The sequence below is a fragment of the Giraffa tippelskirchi genome, chromosome 6 (assembly GCF_054371585.1).
Source record: "Giraffa tippelskirchi isolate mGirTip1 chromosome 6, T2T-mGirTip1v1.2.pri, whole genome shotgun sequence".
In the NCBI taxonomy this organism is placed as follows: domain Eukaryota; kingdom Metazoa; phylum Chordata; class Mammalia; order Artiodactyla; family Giraffidae; genus Giraffa; species Giraffa tippelskirchi.
In genome coordinates this window covers 11,134,435-11,153,091 of record NC_137280.1, presented here as the reverse complement: position 1 = coordinate 11,153,091, position 18,657 = coordinate 11,134,435, and the positions used below count along the sequence as shown (strand labels likewise).

General features: G+C 38.1%; 1 protein-coding gene across 5 annotated transcripts in view; it reads right to left on the bottom strand.

The window, feature by feature from the left end:
• The window catches only part of DPY19L4 (dpy-19 like 4), a 59,932-nt gene that overhangs the window by 34,089 nt on the left and 7,186 nt on the right, over positions 1–18,657 (bottom strand). For 3 of the 5 annotated variants that reach the window (XM_081496978.1, XM_081496980.1, XM_081496983.1), the window contains exons 3-6: positions 10,059–10,183; positions 7,631–7,721; positions 7,236–7,357; positions 6,983–7,128 (exon numbers count right to left, since the gene is read on the bottom strand). In XM_081496978.1, the coding sequence (XP_081353104.1) occupies positions 6,983–7,128; positions 7,236–7,357; positions 7,631–7,721; positions 10,059–10,183 (484 nt within the window). Of the gene's footprint in view, positions 1–6,982; positions 7,129–7,235; positions 7,358–7,630; positions 7,722–10,058; positions 10,184–18,090; positions 18,279–18,657 lie in introns of all 5 variants that reach the window. The other 2 variants (XM_081496979.1, XM_081496981.1) reach the window with 1 other exon arrangement.

Below are 18,657 nucleotides of genomic sequence, written 5' to 3'. Positions count from 1 at the left end.
TCTCGACGCAACTAGAGAAAACCCGCGCAAAGCAATGAAGACCCAGGACAGCCATAAGTAAGTAAGTAAAATTATTTTTTTTTAATTGTGGTACAGGGAATTCCCTGGCAGACCAGCGGTTGGGACTCTGCAGTTTCACTGCCAAGTGCGCAGGTTCAATCCCTGGCTGGGGAACATTTTTTTAATGTGGCACAGCCATACGATAGGCTACTACTTAGCAATACAAAGGGATGAACTACTGATACACCCAACATACGTGAATCTCAAAACGAGTCTGCTGAGTGGAAGGAAAAAACAAAAAATTACATGCTGCATGACTCCATTTACATAAAATTCTAGAAACTGCAAACTAATTTACAGTGACAGAAAGCAAATCATCGGTTTCCTGAAGACAGTGGAACAGCGGTAGAGGTGGGGTAAGAAGAGGAACAAGGGAGAGATTACCAGATAGCACAACTAAACTCTGGGTGGTGATAACATTATACCGATTTTGTTGATGGTTTCACAAGTGTGTCTAAACATCTAAAATTATCGACTAGTACATTTTAAATATGTACAGCTTATTCTATGTCAATTATACCTCAAAACTGCTAAAGAGTATTAGAAAATAACCTGTGTTCTATGAATGTATATGTAATTTAAAATATATATAGACATACATATTAAAAACATGAAAATCAAATGAAATACAGGCTGAAAAACACTTAATACAGTTTCTAGAACCTAGTAAACAGTATTAGATCTTTCCTCTTTTATAACTCTGTATCATCTATTTTTACTTAACAATATATTATGAGCATCTTTCTATAGTATACACACCCATAAACTTCAAGAATATTGAATGGTCCTGGCATGTAACTATACATGTTTATCATAATCTAACCAGTTCCTTCCTATTGTTATATACTTACCTTGTTTTTGACTTTACCTACTACAGTTTTTAAAAACAGGAATGTTTTTGTATAGTGTTTTGTATAGTGATCACTGGTCTCGTTTACCTTTAATTCTCTAACCCAATTGGAACTTATTTTATTGTGTCTGCAGTAAGTATTTCTTCTCCAGATGTGATTGCTGCAATACCATTTTGTGAATATCATGTATTCTAAAGACCACCTATTCTCATACAATATTACTTCTGAAAATTTGCTGTAAAAGCAAGCTTTCTGAAACAAAACAAGATATTAACATGACATTAGTCAGCAAACAGGAAGGAGAGGATGTCTATTCTCAAGTCAGGACTTTGCCAACCACTCTACCAGCCCAGAACTGGGAAGCTGAACCTGTGATCCTCATTCCAAAGACTCACTCACTACCCCTACCCAGCGCACAGATCAGTACAGTGAGCCCTACATGACCGCGCACCAGAAATACTGTCTGAGAGGGGGTAAGGGGACCTCCTTCGTCATTGCAGCCAACACTGAGTAACGCTGCTAGCTATTCTCTACGTGAACAAGCCTCCTCACCGCCCCAGTCCTGAACGCCTGCGCTACTCAATGCTCTTCCCCACACCACCATCCCTGGTGGTTGTAAGAACCAGAAGGATAACAGTGGGAGGTGACAAAATCCAGTGAGACTTACTTTTTCTCCCCAGTGGGAGAGTCGAGCAGAGAGCAGCACAAACCAGCAGTTCAAATAATAACTACTTGCATCAGCTGGGCCTATGGATATATTCCCAGAGATCAGCCAACTCGGAGTTTTTGTGTTTTCATTTCAAAAACATCATGGTATAAACATAACCTGAATCAACTCAATGACCACTTTGTAACTCATTATTGCCAAAAGATTGCAGGACTCACTTTCATGTTTGTGTTAATAATTCAGTTGGTTACACAGTACTACTTCAACTGCCTTAGGTTAATCAGAGAAAAAACATGAGATGGTTTTCTTAACACTAAGTGATGTATTGCCAAGTAAAAACAAAACGTACACATCACTATGGTAAAAAAAAAGATTTCATAATGGATAACAGAGCAACATGAGATCTGAGTCATCTCACAGTACCCAGTTATGTAAGTTTGCCATACTCAAAAAAGAACCTAGTGGACTGGTATATGTTATTCAGTCATTAAGTCGTGTCTGACTCTTTGTAACTCCATGGACCGTAGACTACTCTGTCCACGGGATTTCCCAGGCAAGAATACTGGCATGAACTGTCATTTCTTTCTCCAGAGGATCTTCCTGACCCACAGATCGAACCCGTGTCTCCTACATTAGCAGGCGGATTCTTCACCACTGAGCCACCAGGGAATCCCTGGTACTATATACACGCTGAGCAGAAATTTGGCTTTAGCAAAATATCATTTTTCCCATTAAAGTTTCTAGTTAATATTTTACTAGTTTGTTACTTCATTAGTAAATTGGTTTCAATACTAGCATAAATGTTTTCAGCACAAATAGCTTGAAAACATAGTTTTATGTTTTATATTTAAGTAACATTATCATTCAAATTGGGCTTCCCAGCAGTGCTAGAGGTAAAGAACCCACCTGCCAATGCAGGAGAAGTGGGTTCAATCCCTGGGTCGAGAAGATCCCCTAGAGGGCAAGGCAACCCACTCCAGTATTCTTGCCTGGAGAAGCCTACAGACAGAGAAGCCTGGCGGGCTGCAGTCTGTGGGGTCACAGAGTCAGACACGACTGAGCAACTGAGCACACATGCGTGCATCACTCAGATTATTTAAGTCAACACATGAAATTCATGATCATAAAGTTTTAAATATACATATGTGAAGCTTGAGAAACAGTGACTTTTTTATTTGTTTGTTTTTGGCCGTGCTGGGTCTTTGTCTGCCTGGGCTTTTCTCTAGTCGTGGGGGCTACTGTCCAGTTGTGGTGTGTGGACTTTTCATTGTGGGGGCTTCTTGTTACAGAGCACAGACTCTAGGATGAACAGGCTTCAGTAGTTGCAGCAGGTGGCTCACTAGCTGTGGCTCCCAGGCTCTGCAGCACAGGCTCAACAGCTGTGGCCCACGGGCTTTGCTGTTCCACAGCATGTGGGATCTTCCTGGATCAGGGATGGAACCTATGTCTCCTGCACTGGCAGGTGGATTCTTTACCACTGAGCCAACAGGGAAGCTCACAAACAATGATTTAGATTAGATGTGAAAAACAGCTTGGCATGTCTATGTATCACGTGTGAAAGCTGAAAAATACCTATGCAGTATTAGTATCATTTCAAATAGCTTTATGTTCTCTTGCATCGACATATTATAGTTTACCTATTAGTTCCCTTATATTTAGGTTGTTTTCTAATCTTTCATTTTATTGCAAATAATACTACTGAGGCAGCGAAATCTTCCCTTATTTTTAAAATTACTTTTTTGGATAAAATGAAATTCTTGGGAAAAACTGGAATCTAAAATTGAAAAACCATATAATGCCACAAGTATCTGGAGTAAACCAATATGATTATTATAGATCCAGCACCACATGTTACCACTGTTTTCTGTTAACTCCACAACATGTGCATTCCTTGTATTTTACCTTTTATTAATCACCAATGTGCTTACTAACCTTTTTTTGGCCAAAGATTAAACTTAGTATAGACTTTTAATCAGATATAATTTTTTTGCTCTTCAAATACAAAGTTGGGCCCACTGAAAATGATTTTCTGGTATATATTTGTAGATGAGAAGATTAGTGAGGACCAAGAGCAATTTCCGTATTGTTTACACAGGAAAACTGGACTCAGATTACCCCATTTTGGTGATACGACTATTCAGAGGGAATCATCTTACTTCTCCCCACTACTGTATACACAGTGCTATTGCCTGAAATTTCTTGAATTTTTTAGTATGCCTACATCCTTCAATTTGAACAAACAGGAGCTATTTTACTATCCTGCTTTCTAATTCTAATATTAAGGAACACAAAATGTCATTAATAACACAACTAATACTCATAATACAATGGAATAACTGGTATCTTTTTATACTTTTCCAGGCAACCATATATCAACCAAAACTGATGAATAAAGAAGACGGCATATTCTTTCTTGGCATTAAAATATATTTTGCCATATAAAATATATACCAATCTGGGACTTCCCTGGTGGTCCAGTGGTTAAGACTCTTGGCTTCCACTGCAGGGGATGTGGGTTCAATCTCTGGTCAGGGGACTAAGATCCCAAAGCCATGCATGTAACATGTGGCCAAAAAAACATAAGAAAAATATATACCAAAAAATAAACAACGCAAAACAAACTTATGAAGAAAAACTACTTGCTAAGAATTTCTAAATTGCTAAAAGATACATTTTAACAGAATATATCAGGTTAATTTTTCTACCTAACTCCTGTTCCAGCCACCCAGGATATATTGTGTCATTAAACAAGGCAACTTAATAAGGTAACTGAATTATAATAAGGCAATTTTGTTACAATTCTAAGATTTTTTAAATATTTTATTTGACAGGGAGTCTTACTTATTTTTTAATTGCTGTTATTTTTACATGGAAAAGTTGCCTGGTCTTTCTCTTTGAACTTCTGATGAGGAAAGATCTAGGGATTAAATGAAATGAGTATTAAAGCCAGCCTCCAACATGGTTCACAATAGCCCCTCACTCCTGGGTCGGGAAGATCCCCTGGAGAAGGAAATGGCAACCTTGTCCAGTATTCTTGCCTGTGAAAGCCCATGGACAGAGGAGCCTGACAGGCTACAGTCCATGGTGTCACAAGAGTCAGACACAACTTAGCGACTAAACAATAGCAACCTGGTATTAACAACCCATGTAGCCACTTCCCACGTTGTGCCATGGTTAGTCTATATGACCAACAGAATATGGCAGAACAATGTTCTATCATTTCTGAGGTTAGGTTATAAAAGATATCTGGCTTCCACTATGACACATTCACCCCAGTCTTTCTTGCATCATTCACCTTAAACCAAGTTGTGAGCAGCCCTCTGCAGAGGTCCAAATGATGAGAAACTAAGGCCTTCCAAGACAACACCCAGTGAGGAACTGAGGCTCCCTGCAAAAGCCACAAGAGTGAAAAGTAAAAATGGTCCAGGCCAGTCAAACCTTCAGATGACTATAACCCCCAACCAATTACTGACTCAATCTCACATGAAACCCTGAGCCAGAACCACCCAGATAAGCCGCTCTGGATTCCTGACCCTCAGAATGGTGAGACGGAATGTTTGTTGTTTTAAGTTAAGTTTTGGGCTGATCTATTATATATCATATAGTCTAGAAAGCAATCCTTTCAGAAGGTCTCTATTTTAAATAATTGTTGTTTTGTTGCTAAGTTGTGTCCAACTATTCAATTCTTTTGCAACGCCACGGACTATATAGCCCACCAGGCTCCTCTGTCCATGGGATTTCCCACGCAAGGATATTGTAATGGGTTACCATTTCCTTCTCCAGGGGATCTTCCTGACCCAGAGATCAAACCCCCGACTCAGGCATTAGTAGGTGGGTTCTTACCACTGAGCCACCAGGAAAGCCCCCCATCTCTGTACTTTTAAGAAGAAACATATCTGACTCATAAAGGCTGGCAAACTATACTTGAAAACTTCTAAGGAAGTTTGTTTTGTTTTTGGCTATGCTGGGTTTTCACTGCTGCGAGGGCTTTCTCTAGCTGTGGTGAGCAGGGGTTGCTCTCTAGTTGTGGAGCATGGGCTTCCCACTGCGGTAGCTTCCTTGTTGTGGAGCATGGGAGCCAGGACACATGGGCTCAGTAGTTTCAGCTCCTGGCCCAGAGCACAAACTCGGTAGCTGCAGTGCAAGGGCTTAGTTGCTCAGCAGCGTGTGGGATCTGGGATCTTCCCAGATCAGGGATCAAACCCATGTCTCCTGCATTGGTAGGCAGATTCTTTACCACTGAGCCACCAGGGAAGGCCCTAAGGAAGATTTTTCAAATCCCTTACATCAAATGTTGCCATCATATGACCCAAAACAAAGCCCAGTTAGAAATATAGCCCTAAATCTGAATCTCAGTAATGCGCAAGTATCATATTTTTCATTTGGCAGTTGCCAAAAGAAAATGTATAACAAAAGAAATGTCTCATATTCTAAAATTTAATCACTTTGAGTGTTATGGGGACAAAGTGTTGTGTAGAGGAAGTACTTTTCAAAAGTAAAACAAGGATCATTGAAAAAACAAGTTTTTGACACTGACCAATGCCACAAAAACTTCAGCCCTCTAATGCAAAGAAGCCCCATCCCCTTCTCTTTTTGTACTTCACTATTAAAGAAGTGGTACTTCTCGGATCACCAAAAGGAATAGATTTATTAATCTAAAGCACACATTAATCCAAATTAATGGATTTATTAATTCATAAATTAATAAAGTGGTTGGCTTAAAACTGATATAGCTGATGCCTCTTCCTTCTTTTCATGAAGCTATGTCATCAATTTTAAATAAATGAGGAAAGATGAGGTGTATCCATGTACGCCAATGTTGCTATGTTTGAAAAAAAAGAGAGGTATAGGTGAGTGTTTTATTTTTCAGCTGTTGCATGACAAATGACCACAAATGTAGTGGCTTGAAAGAACACAAATTTATTAGCTCACAAACCCAGCACAGTATGGCTGGATTCTCTGTTCTCCTAAGGCTAAGGCTAAGGCTACCATCTCCGAAGGCTAAAATCAAAGCAGCAACTGGGGCTGTAGTTCTCATCCAGGCCTTGTAGTCCTTCTACAAGCTCACTGGTTGTTGGGAGAATTCATTTCCTCCTCACTTCAAGCCAGCAACAAGGCACCAAATTCTTCTCACGTTTCAAGTATCTCTGACTTCCCTTCTGTACCAGCTACAGAAAGCTGCTCACTTTTAAGGGCTCACATGATTAGAACAGGCCCACCAGGTAATCATCCCACCTTAAGGTCAACTCTGCCGTACAACATAACACAACCACAGGAATGATATCTCATATTCACAGGTAGGAATTAGAGGCATGGAAAGTTTGGAGGGGGGGAGCCATCTTTAGAACTCTGACTACTGCAGTCACCAAAAATTGTGAAGCTTCATTAAAAACACCTTTCTTACCTGTTAATAATGAACCATGCAACTGTTAGCATTCCTGCTAGCCAAGTTCCACTCATAAGCCAACTTGTAACAAATAAAGCAGTAACATATATTCCTTGCAATCCAAAAACAATGCCAATATAGAAATATACTGGCTCAATAATCTCCTAATTGGGGAAAAAAAGAGGAGGAGACAATAGGATGACAGTATATAATTTTGAATATTCATAAATATGTGAGAAAATGAATATTAAAAGTCAAAAGAGACACATACATTGCTACCAGTTGCCTGATATAATACGCTGGCCATAAGTTCTGGATATAGGGACATTTGCTGAACTGCATTTATAGTCTTCAAAGATACAGTTTTGTTATTGTGCGTCAGTTCGTACACACCTAAAGTGAGAAAAATTTTTCTCCAGGTTATTTATTTTGCTTTTATGAAAACTGAACATGTTATTCAAAAGTCATTAAATACTTTATTATCAAGAAGGATATCAAAATATAATACTCTGTGCCTTCTTTTTCCAATTTTTAAATTAACTACATGAAAAGAACAGTATCTATATTCTGAGACAAACCTCCACATTCAAGAGCTCCCACATAGAAGAACAATGCTTTATTTCAGGAAAATATTGTTATTAAATATACAAAATGTAGTTATCATACCTCTTTCAAATGAAGGTGCCTTTAACATATCTTTATAATAAGAGTAATAAATGGCACTATCACCCTGAAATGTGATTTCCCGTTCAAGCTCCTAAAAGAAAATTAAATGATTATTTAAATACTCAGTGACTTAAATTCCAACTGCGATCTTTTTCTCTCCTCATATTCCAAATTAATGTTATTTATTTATCCTTTTATCCAAAGACATATTTGAATTTTCCTTTAATCACTAGTGGCCATATTAATATGGTTAAACTTTTCCATAATCTGGCAATCACTTTAATGAAACACCTAAGGTTTAAACTGGATTGTAACTCATAAGTTATCTCCCTATTATATATAAGAAAAATTTAGAAGGAAAACCCAAAGTATTATCACAGGAGCACAAGAATAGTATGGGAGGTAATAAAAAAGTATTATTTTTCTATTGCTATTCCATTTCTCTATATATCCAGACAAGCAAGTCCATAATTAGGGTTTTCGAAGAGCAGCAGATAACTAATCCATAATTTTCAAATGAACTTCCAGAAAAGTAAATAAATCTTAAAATTCCTAAACTGGGCTATAACAAACCAAGAATATAGGTAGTCAAAAACTCTGAAATCTGTGCTTTTCATGCTGAATCAAGCTTTAACAAATCAATAATCTTTTAAATCGAAAAGGTTATTTTCATGGATAATTTTATCATAATTTGATAAAACTGTATATCATTTATATAATACAAATGATATCAGAGCAGTTTCCCCAAAGTTTGATCAATAGAACTTCTTAAGATTAAAGGGGTGTTACCTAAAAAGAGTTCTGTAGTTAAATAAGTTGTGTAAAGGCTAGATTAAAGAAAGTTAAATGAATTTCTTAATTGCAAGACTCTTCAGAATTTAGGTAGTCATTATGCACTGTGAATTTCATATAAAGTCTTTTCTCGATCTGTTTGACCAGATCTAGAGCCCTTTCTTCGAGCCCTTTTTTTTTTCTCATTTAGAGTTTACTAGTTTAAATAAATTTCCTAAAAATCATTTTTTATGAATGGATACAGGATTTTCTTTCTAAAATTTCAAAGATGTAAACTCTTCATCAGAGCTTCTCAAATTAAATGTGCATATAAATTCCTAAAGATCTTATTCAGACACAGATTCTGATTCTAAAGTGTGGCCTGAGAATCTGCAACTCTGAAAAAGCTCCCAGATGATGCCAATACCCCTGACTCATCACAATGCTCTTGAAAACAAAGTTCTTCATGAATGTCTTCTAGATTACCAAAGCTCTGTTGTTCTCAATTCTGCCTACATAACAGAATTACATGGAAAGACTGTGCAATATTGACCCCAGATACTCTCTCCGCTTCACCTAAGAATCTGTGAGTTCGTTTTTAAATCATCCCAGATGAATCTACTGCACATCCAGTGTTGAGAACTACTATTTTCAAGGAAATAGGCTATGCAAAAGTCTTGGTCAAATCAATACAGATGAGTAATTATTCAGTTAAATGTTTAGGTGTTGTTAGATAAATCAATGCCTGAAAAACATATAGTCAGCTTGACTACTCGCTCAAAAATAAGAACACCAACAAAAGAGTTTCCCCTAAAACAAAAACTCTTTAAATTCAAGTATTAACACTGTGAACTTTGCCAATGCATATTACAGATATATGTGACTGCAAAGATAAGTCTGAAAACAAACTTATTCAAAGGTCAAATCAATTATGAATATAACCATAGCAAATGTCTGTGGGTTACACATGATTTAAAACCAAACATGAAACATACTAATATGAGGCAACATTTTAATAAATACCATTATGTCTCCTAATCATTTTCAGCACCTCCAGACATTCTAATCATGTAATCCAAAAATTAAAATATTTTGATGCTGAAATGTCCACAGAATGTTTCATAAATGTAAACTACCAAAACTACTAAAAAGCTGACTAGACTTTATAACATTTCACTGTCATCAAATTTCCTGATAAATTTGCTGTGTGACTCAGGGAACAGGGGCTCTGTGACAGGTTGAAGGTGGGATGGAGGGAGATGGGAGCAAGGTTCAGGAGGAAGGGGACATGGGTGTACCTATGGCTGATTCTTGTTGATGTCTGACAGAAAACAACACAATTTTGTAAAGCAATTATCCTTCAATTAAAAAAAATTTTTTAAAAAGTCCCTGATAAATCAGTTGCATGAAGAAAAGCACCCTCATTGTTTCTATTCTATGACCTTGAAATACAATCTATTATACCTTTCAGGTTGGTACCATGACTCAAAATAGCTTCTATACCATTTTGTTCCTAATGGCTTATAGCCACAACATAAGAAAACACCTGTCATATTACCACGCGTTTTTATGTTTTGGCTCCCTGGAAAACACATTTTTTAAATTAATATTCAACATTGAAGCAAATGTTCATATGCTTAAAATTCTTTCTTCTTACCTGCCTGTTGGAAAACCAGAATTTCCGTTCATGATACTCTGATAAATAGAGAGCATACATCATACCACTAGTAACTGCTGCAAGACAGCCAATGAATATCTTTGCAAAGCGCTGAAATAATATATCTGAAAAGGCATATTAAAAGTAATCAGTGGTGGATGACATTTATATGTATGCAATTCTATTAAAAAGAAAAAGTAATCAAAGGTAGTATGCATCCTTGACGTGGTTTGACAAAAATGGCATTCTAACTCTGTGGTCTTCCTACCCAAAACACATAATCCCAGTCTAATCACTAGAAAAACAGCAGTCAAATTGCAATAGAGGGGTAGCCTACAATAAACCTTGTCAGTACTCTGCCAAACTGTCAAGGTCATCAAAAATAAGGCAAGTCTGAGAAATTGTCACAGCCAAGAAAAGTCTACGGAGACATTATAACTAGATGTAATGTGGTATCCTGGATGTGATCCCTTATTTTTTAACAGAAAAGGACATCAGATGAACACTAAATAAAGTATGGACTTTAGTTAAAAAAATAACGTTATCAAGAGGTTCCCAGGTGGCACAGTGGTAAAGAATCCGCCTAACGATGCAAGAGAGGCAGGTTTGATCCCTTAGCTGGGAATATCTCCTAGAAGAGGAAATGGCAACCCACTCCAGTTATTCCTGCCTGGGAAATCTCATGGACAAAAGAGCCTGGTGGGTTACCGCCCATGGGGTCGCAGAGAGTCAGACACGACTGAGCAACTGAGCACACAGGATAGTATATGGAGTATTCTATCAGTTCAGTTTAGTCGCTCAGTCGTGTCCGACTCTCTGCGACCCCATGAATTGCAGCACGCCAGGCCTCTCTGTCCATCACCAACTCCCGGAGTCTACCCAAACCCATGTCCATCGAGTCAGTGATGCCATCCAACCATCTCATCCTCTGAATTGCAGCACGCCAGGCCTCTCTGTCCATCACCAACTCCCGGAGTCTACCCAAACCCATGTCCATCGAGTCAGTGATGCCATCCAACCATCTCATCCTCTGTCGTCCCCTTCTCCTCTTGCCCCCAATCCTACCCAGCATTAGGGTCTTTTCCAATGAGTCAGCTCTTTGCATGAGGTGGCCAAAGTATTGGAGTTTCAGCTTCAACATCAGTCCTTCCAATGAACATCCAGGATTGATCTCCTTTAGGATGGATTGATTGGATCTCCTTGCAGTCCAAGGGACTCTCAAGAGTCTTCTCCAACACCACAGTTCAAAAGCATCAATTATGCGGCGCTCAGCTTTCTTCACCGACCAACTCTCACATCCATACATGACCACTGGAAAAACCATAGCCTGACTAGATGGACCTTTGTTGGCAAAGTAATGTCTCTGCTTTTAAATATGATATCTAGGTTGGCCATAACCTTCCTTCCAAGGAGGAAGCGTCTTTTAATTTCATGGCTGCAATCACCATCAGCAGTGATTTTGAAGCCCCCAAAAATAAAGTCTGACGCTGTTTCCCCGTCTATTTCCCATGAAGTGACGGGACCAGATGCCATGATCTTAGTTTTCCGAACATTGAGCTTTAAGCCAACTTTTTCTCTCTCCTCTTTCACTTTCATCAAGAGGCTCTTCAGTTCTTCTTCCCTTTCTGCCATAAGGGTGGGGTCATCTGCATATCTGAGGTTATTGATATTTCTCCCGGCAATCTTGACTCCAGCTTGTGTTTCTTCCAGCCCAGCGTTTCTCATGATGTACTCTGCATATAAGTTAAATAAGCAGGGTGACAATATACAGCCTTGACGTACTCCTTTTCCTATTTGGAACCAGTCTGTTGTTGCATGTCCAGTTCTAACTGTTGCTTCCTGACCTGCATACAGGTTTCTCAAGAGACAGGTCAAATGGTCTGGTATTCCCATCTCTTTCAGAATTTTCCACAGTTTATTGTACTTCAAAAAAAAAAAAAAAATGTACCTAAAGTGAATGAAAGCAACTATGCTCTAATAAAATTAATAATATATATTATTGATGCTAAAACAAAAATCATGTTTCAATGAAATGGTTCATTATTTGTACCAAACGAACCATACTAATATGTCACTAATAGGGAAAATTCTTACGGGGGGTGTGCAAGACAGGAACTCTGTACTATACTATTTACTCAATCTTCTATAAATTAAAAACATTTTTTAAAATTAAAGTCTATCAGGGTAGAATGGATACAGGTATATTATGTATATTATGGATATACATAATATACAATGGATTCATGTATATTATGGCTGAATTCCTTCAGTATTCACTTGAAACTATCACAATATTGTTTGTTAATTGGCTATACTCCAATACAAAAGAAAAAGTTTAAAAAAATAAACAAATAAAAGTCCATCAACTTAAAAAAAGGAATAAAAGGAATGTATTACCAAATATCTAGGGAAAAAAATACAGGTTCATTTAGAATTACTATTGTTATTTTTTTCCTTATCAAGTAATTTTTTATTGAGGAATAATTTACACACTACAAATTACAGCTCTTTGAATTATACAAGGTGATGACTTTTGATGATTATATATTTAAAACACCATACACAACTGTTACATATATATAGGTATGTAAATACTTCTTGTCAAAAGCATAGAACACATTTGAATTTCTACACACAGGATGATTTAGCCCTTTTACAGCTATTAAGATTCAGTATAATAATAATAAATACCATATGCTACCGCTACTGCTAAGTCACCTCAGTCGTGTCCAACTCTGTGTGACCCCATAGATGGCAGCCCAGCAGGCTCCGCCATCCCTGGGATTCTCCAGGCAAGAACACTGGAGTGTGTTGCCATTTCCTTCTCCAATGCATGAAAGTGAAAAGTGAAAGTGAAGTCACTCAGTCATGTCCGACTCTTAGCGACCCCATGGACTGCAGCCTACCAGGCTCCTCCATCCATGGGTTTTCCAGGTAAGAGTACTGGAGTGGGGTGCCACTGCCTTCTCCAAAATACCATATGTCACATAATGCTGCTGCTGCTGCTGCTGCTAAGTCACTTCAGTCGTGTCCGACTCTGTGCGACCCCATAGACGGCAGCCCATCAGGCTCCCCCATCCCTGGGATTCTCCAGGCAAGAATACTGGAGTGGGTTGCCATTTCCTTCTCCAGTGCATGAAAGGGAAAAGTGAAAGTGAAGTTCCTCAGTCGTGTCCGACTCTTAGCGACCCCATGGACTGTAGCCTACCAGGCTCCTCCGTCCATGGGATTTTCCAGGCAAGAGTACTGGCGTGGGGTGTCATTGCCTTCTCCGATGTCACATAATAGGTGAAGTCAAATACCATATGACTTCACCTATTATGTGTTATCTAAAAAAAACAAATGAACAACATAACAAAGCAGAAAGAGAGTCAGGTACAGAGAACAAACAGGTGGTTGCCAGACAGCAGAGAGGTGGGGGGATGAAGAAATAGGTGAAGGGGATTATGACATACAAACTTCTAGCTGCAAAATAAATGAATCACAGGTATGAAATGTACAGTGTGGGGACTATAGTCAATAATTATATACCTTTTTAAAAAAACTTTTAAATTTACTTTGGAGTATAGGCAATTAACAATGATTTGACGGTTTCAGGTATACAGCAAAGCAACTCAGCCATACATATACATGTATCTGCTCTTCCCCAAACCCTCCTCCCATTCAGGCGGCCACGTAACACTGAGCAGAGTTCCCAGTGATACGCAGTAGGTCTTTGTTGGTTATCCGTTTTAAACACAGCAGGCGATTTACGGTGGTCATCATTTTGAAATCTATAGAAATATTGATTCACTATGTTATGTAACAGGAACTAACATAGTGTTGTAGGTCAATTATACTTCAAAAACAAACTCAAAGAGAAAAAGATCATACGTGTGGTTACCAGAGGTGAGAGATGGGGAAGAGGGAACTGAATGAAGGCAGTCAAAATGTACAAACTTCCAGCTATAAGATAAATAAGTACTAGGGATGCAATGTACTATATGGTAAATATAATTAATACTGCTATGTCATACATGAAAGCTGTTAAGAAAGTAAAGCTTAAGAATTCTCAAGGAAAAAAATTTTTATATTTCTTTAATTCTGTAATTTCTATTTAATTCTGTATCTAATGGATTTTAGTGATAATTATTCCATGATGTATGCAAGTTAAATCATTATGCCTATACAGTGCTGTATATCAATTATATCTCAATAAAATTATAGGGGGAAAAAAAAGATTCAGTAAATCAAGCCAAGGCCTCAAGATTCAATGCCCAGTGTTATGTTACTGAATGACTGACAGGTTTGTAAAACAAACCTGTTGACTTAATAATTTAGCTGAACTAAAACTGCAGCTTAATAAATTATTTAATAAATACTGGTATGTATAACACATTAGAGACATTAAATAGAATACTAGATAGATATCAGTAAATTAATAAGAATAATATTAAAAATGCTTGAAAGATACTACACAATAAATCAAATATTATAATCACAGAATTTCCTGGTGATTCAGTGGTTAGGACTCTGTTTTCACCGCCAAGGGCGGGGGTTCAATCCCCAGTCAGGGAATCAAGATCCCACAAGTCAGCTGACTTGGCCAAAGATAAAAATAAATATATAAATAAATATTTTAAAAAAAGAATCAGTATGACACAATTATTTTACAATTACTGTTTACAATAGGAAATGGAAAGCATTTGCTCTGGCACAAAGCAAGATATCAGTAAATAACAGTTATTATTATTGGGCTAAAAAGCATACTTGCAAAAATATATAAGATAAGTAGTTAGAGCAGTGTTGACACAACATAACCTATAGAAAGACTACAAGAAAACTTACCTAACATGGGAATCTGGTAAAAGTGCTACACAGTTTCTAAACATGTATCTTTTCCTGTATCTTTTAAATTAATTCCTGGACAATGAAAATTAATCCTGATAATCAAGGTCTATTACAAAAAATATATTCAACCAAATCCTACATATAAATGCCTTACCTTAGTACTATATTTTGTTTGTGAAGATTCTGTAGAGTCAAAGGTGGAATCAAGCTATCAGTGTTCAGTGTATAAGTATATATGTTTTAGAGAAAATAAAGAGCTCTGGGTCCTGGAAATTATTTATTTAAAAATTATCATGGGAGTTCCCTGGGGGTCTAGTGGTTAGAATTCCGGGCTTTCACTGCCATGGCCCCAGAGCTCAATTCCTGGTTAGGGAACTGAGATCCTGCAAGCTGTATAGCACGGCCACAAAAAAATTACCATTTAAATTGGAAAACTGGAAAGTCAAGGACTGATTTCCAGTTAAGTTACATTAGTCACAAATAGGCCTAATCAAAAAACTTCTGTATGTTTCAGTGCCAAGTTAACTCCCTTGTCAGGGAACTGAGATCCCACAAGCCACATAGCCAAAAAAAAAAGAAACATAGTATTCAATTTCACAAAAGGGTAAAACAAACAAAAGAAAAAAGTATAAATACATTGAAAAAATATAAGCAGTACTTGTCAAAATTTTAATAGCTGTTCAGTTCAGTCGCTCAGTTGTGTCCAACTCTCTGCGACCCCATGAACTGCAGCACGCCAGGCCTCCCTGTCCATCACCAACTCCCAGAGTCCACCCAAACCCATGCCCATGAGTCAGTGATGCCATCCAGCCATCTCATCCTCTGTGATCCCCTTCTCCTCCTGCCCTCAATCTTTCCCAGCTTCAGGGTCTTCTCAAATGAGTCAGCTCTTCGCATCAGGTGGCCAAAGTATTGGAGTTTCAGCTTCAACATGAGTCCTTCCAATGAACACCCAGGACTGATCTCCTTTAGGATGGACTGGTTGGATCTCCTTGCAGTCCAAGGGACTCTCAAGAGTATTCTCCAACACGACAGTTCAAAAGCATCAATTAATAGCTATTATCTAATAGATAATAATAGCTATTATCTAGTAGAATTATGCATATATTTTATTTTTATTATACTTTTCTCTATTTTCACATTTTTAATCCTAAAAATACATTTTTGTAGTTGGGGGAAAATACTGTTTTATTTTTTTGGGCTCCAAAATCACTGCTGATGGTGACTGCAGCCATGAAATTAAAAGACGCTTACTCCTTGGAAGGAAGGTTATGGCCAACCTAGATAGCATATTTAAAAGCAGAGACATTACTTTGCCAACAAAAGTCCGTCTAGTCAAGGCTATGGTTTTTCCAGTGGTCATGTACGGATGTGAGAGTTGGACAGTGAAGAAAGCTGAGCACCGCAGAATTGATGCTTTTGAACTGTTGTGTTGGAGAAGACTCTTGAGAGTCCCTTGGACTGCAAGGAGATCCAATCAAGCCATCCCAAAGTAGTTCCATCCTGGGTGTTCATTGGAAGGACTGATGTTGAAGCTGAAACTCCAATACTTTGGCCACCTCATGCGAAGAGTTGACTCATTGGAAAAGACCCTAATGCTGGGTAGGATTAGGGGCAGGAGGAGAAGGGGACGACAGAGGATGAGATGGTTGGATGGCATCACTGACTTGATGGACATGGGTTTGGGCAGACTTCAGCAGTTGGTGATGGACAGAGAGGCCTGGCGTGCTGCAATTCATGGGGTTGCAAAGAGTTGGACATGACTGAGGGACTGAACTGAACTGAACTGTTTTATAGTAGCTATCTCTAAATTGCTTAATAGAACAATTGCTTATACTGTATTTTCCAAAACATTTTAAATGCTCACTGTATTAGTTGGCTTTGCTGTAGTGAAAAAGTGACCCCCATACTTCCAATGGCTTAGAAAACAAATATTTCTCACTCATGTTACTACAGATTTTGGATCAGCAGTCACTCTCCACTCAATTCGATTTTAGATTAGCTGTGGCTCTTCTTGTATCTTCAAAGTTCCAGAACAGAATCAGTCCCTATTTGGGACATGCTGTTCTCATTACTAAAGAGGAGAAGAACAGAACAGGCAAAAACATATAATGCCTCTTCCAATTTCTGATTAGAACAAGTACACTGCTCCTTTAACTCACATTCCATGGGCTCAGGCAAGTCACATATATAAACCTGACAACAGGGTAGGGAAGTACACTCTGCTTCAGAGAGGCACCCAAATCAACATAGTAATGGGAAAGAACGTGTAACGCATTTCCAGGGAAGGAAGAAAATATTTGAGAACAGTTGCAGAATCCACCAGGGTTTGCCCCATTCATCACAAATATCTACTTCCCTTCAAAGGCAAAAAACACTCGCTCCTCAAGGAAGATACCCTAAGAGCAGCCTACTCGGCCTGCTTCCTGAATGTAGAAAGTTAGGGATTCAAATATCATTTCAAGACGTGAATAGTTGGGTTCTTCTTAACCTAGGCTGGCAGCTCTGTTGACAGTATGTCTTTCTCTAAACTTAGCTGACAATTTGCCTAGGTATTTACCTAAGAGAAATAAAAATTGCTGTTGTTATTTGGTCATTAAGTCATGTCTAAATCTTTGTGACCTCATGGTCTGTAACCCACCAGGCTACTCTGTCCATGGATTTCCCAGATAATACTGGAGTAGCTTGACATTTCCTTCTCCAAGAGAAATAAAAATAGATGTCCACAAAAAGACCAGTACAAGTATTCATAGCAGCCTTATTCATAATAGCTAAATCCTGGAAATTACTCAAATATCGAACTAGAAAAGCAGGAATAAACTCTTATAGCAAGATGAATGAATCTCAAAATGATTACATTTTAAGGATAACATACTGAACTAAGCGAAAGACTCCAGACACAAAGGCATATATGTTGTGTGATTCCATTTACATGAAATTCTACAACATGCAAAGTTAATCAATATTGAAAAATATCAGAAGAGTGGTTGTTTTAGGGGGCACGGGGAACTTTACTGGAAAGGAATACAAAAGAACTTTCTGGGATAAGGGAAATGTTATGTATCTTAATTGTATTCAAGTACCAAAATTCACTTAATACCTATGATTCTGTGCGTTTTATTGTAAGTTGTACCTTAATTTTACAAAATTAAACCATTCATTTTTGCAAAGAAAAAAACAATTTTATTGATTTTTTACCTACTTGATGCTTTTGAACTGTGATGTTGGAGAAGACTCTTGCAAGTCCCTTGGACTGTAAGGAGATGCAACCAGTCCATCCTAAAGGAAATCAGTCCTGAATACTCATTGGAAGGACTGAGGCTGAAGCTGAAACTCCAATACTTTGGCCGCCTGATGCGAAGAGCTGACTCATTTGAAAAGACCCTGACACTGGGAAAGACGGAAAGCAGGAGAAGGGGATGACAGAGGATGAGATGGTTGGATGGCATCACCGACTCAATGGACATGGGTTTCGGTGGACTCCGGGAGTTGGTGATGGACAGGGAGGCCTGGCGTGCTGCAGTTCATGGGGTCGCAGAGAGTCGGACATGACTGAGCAACTGAACTGAACTTTAAACCTCATACATTTTAACAGACTATGTGACCAGTCATGCCCTTGATTTGGTCATTGCCCTAAGGATTCATCTTTATCAGCCTTTGCTACTTAAAGTATTTCTCAATTTTATGTTTTACTAGTTGAAAAGACAAATAATACTGACTTCAACACTACAAGTCTCAGAAATTTTGGACTCCTATTTTCCTTTTCATG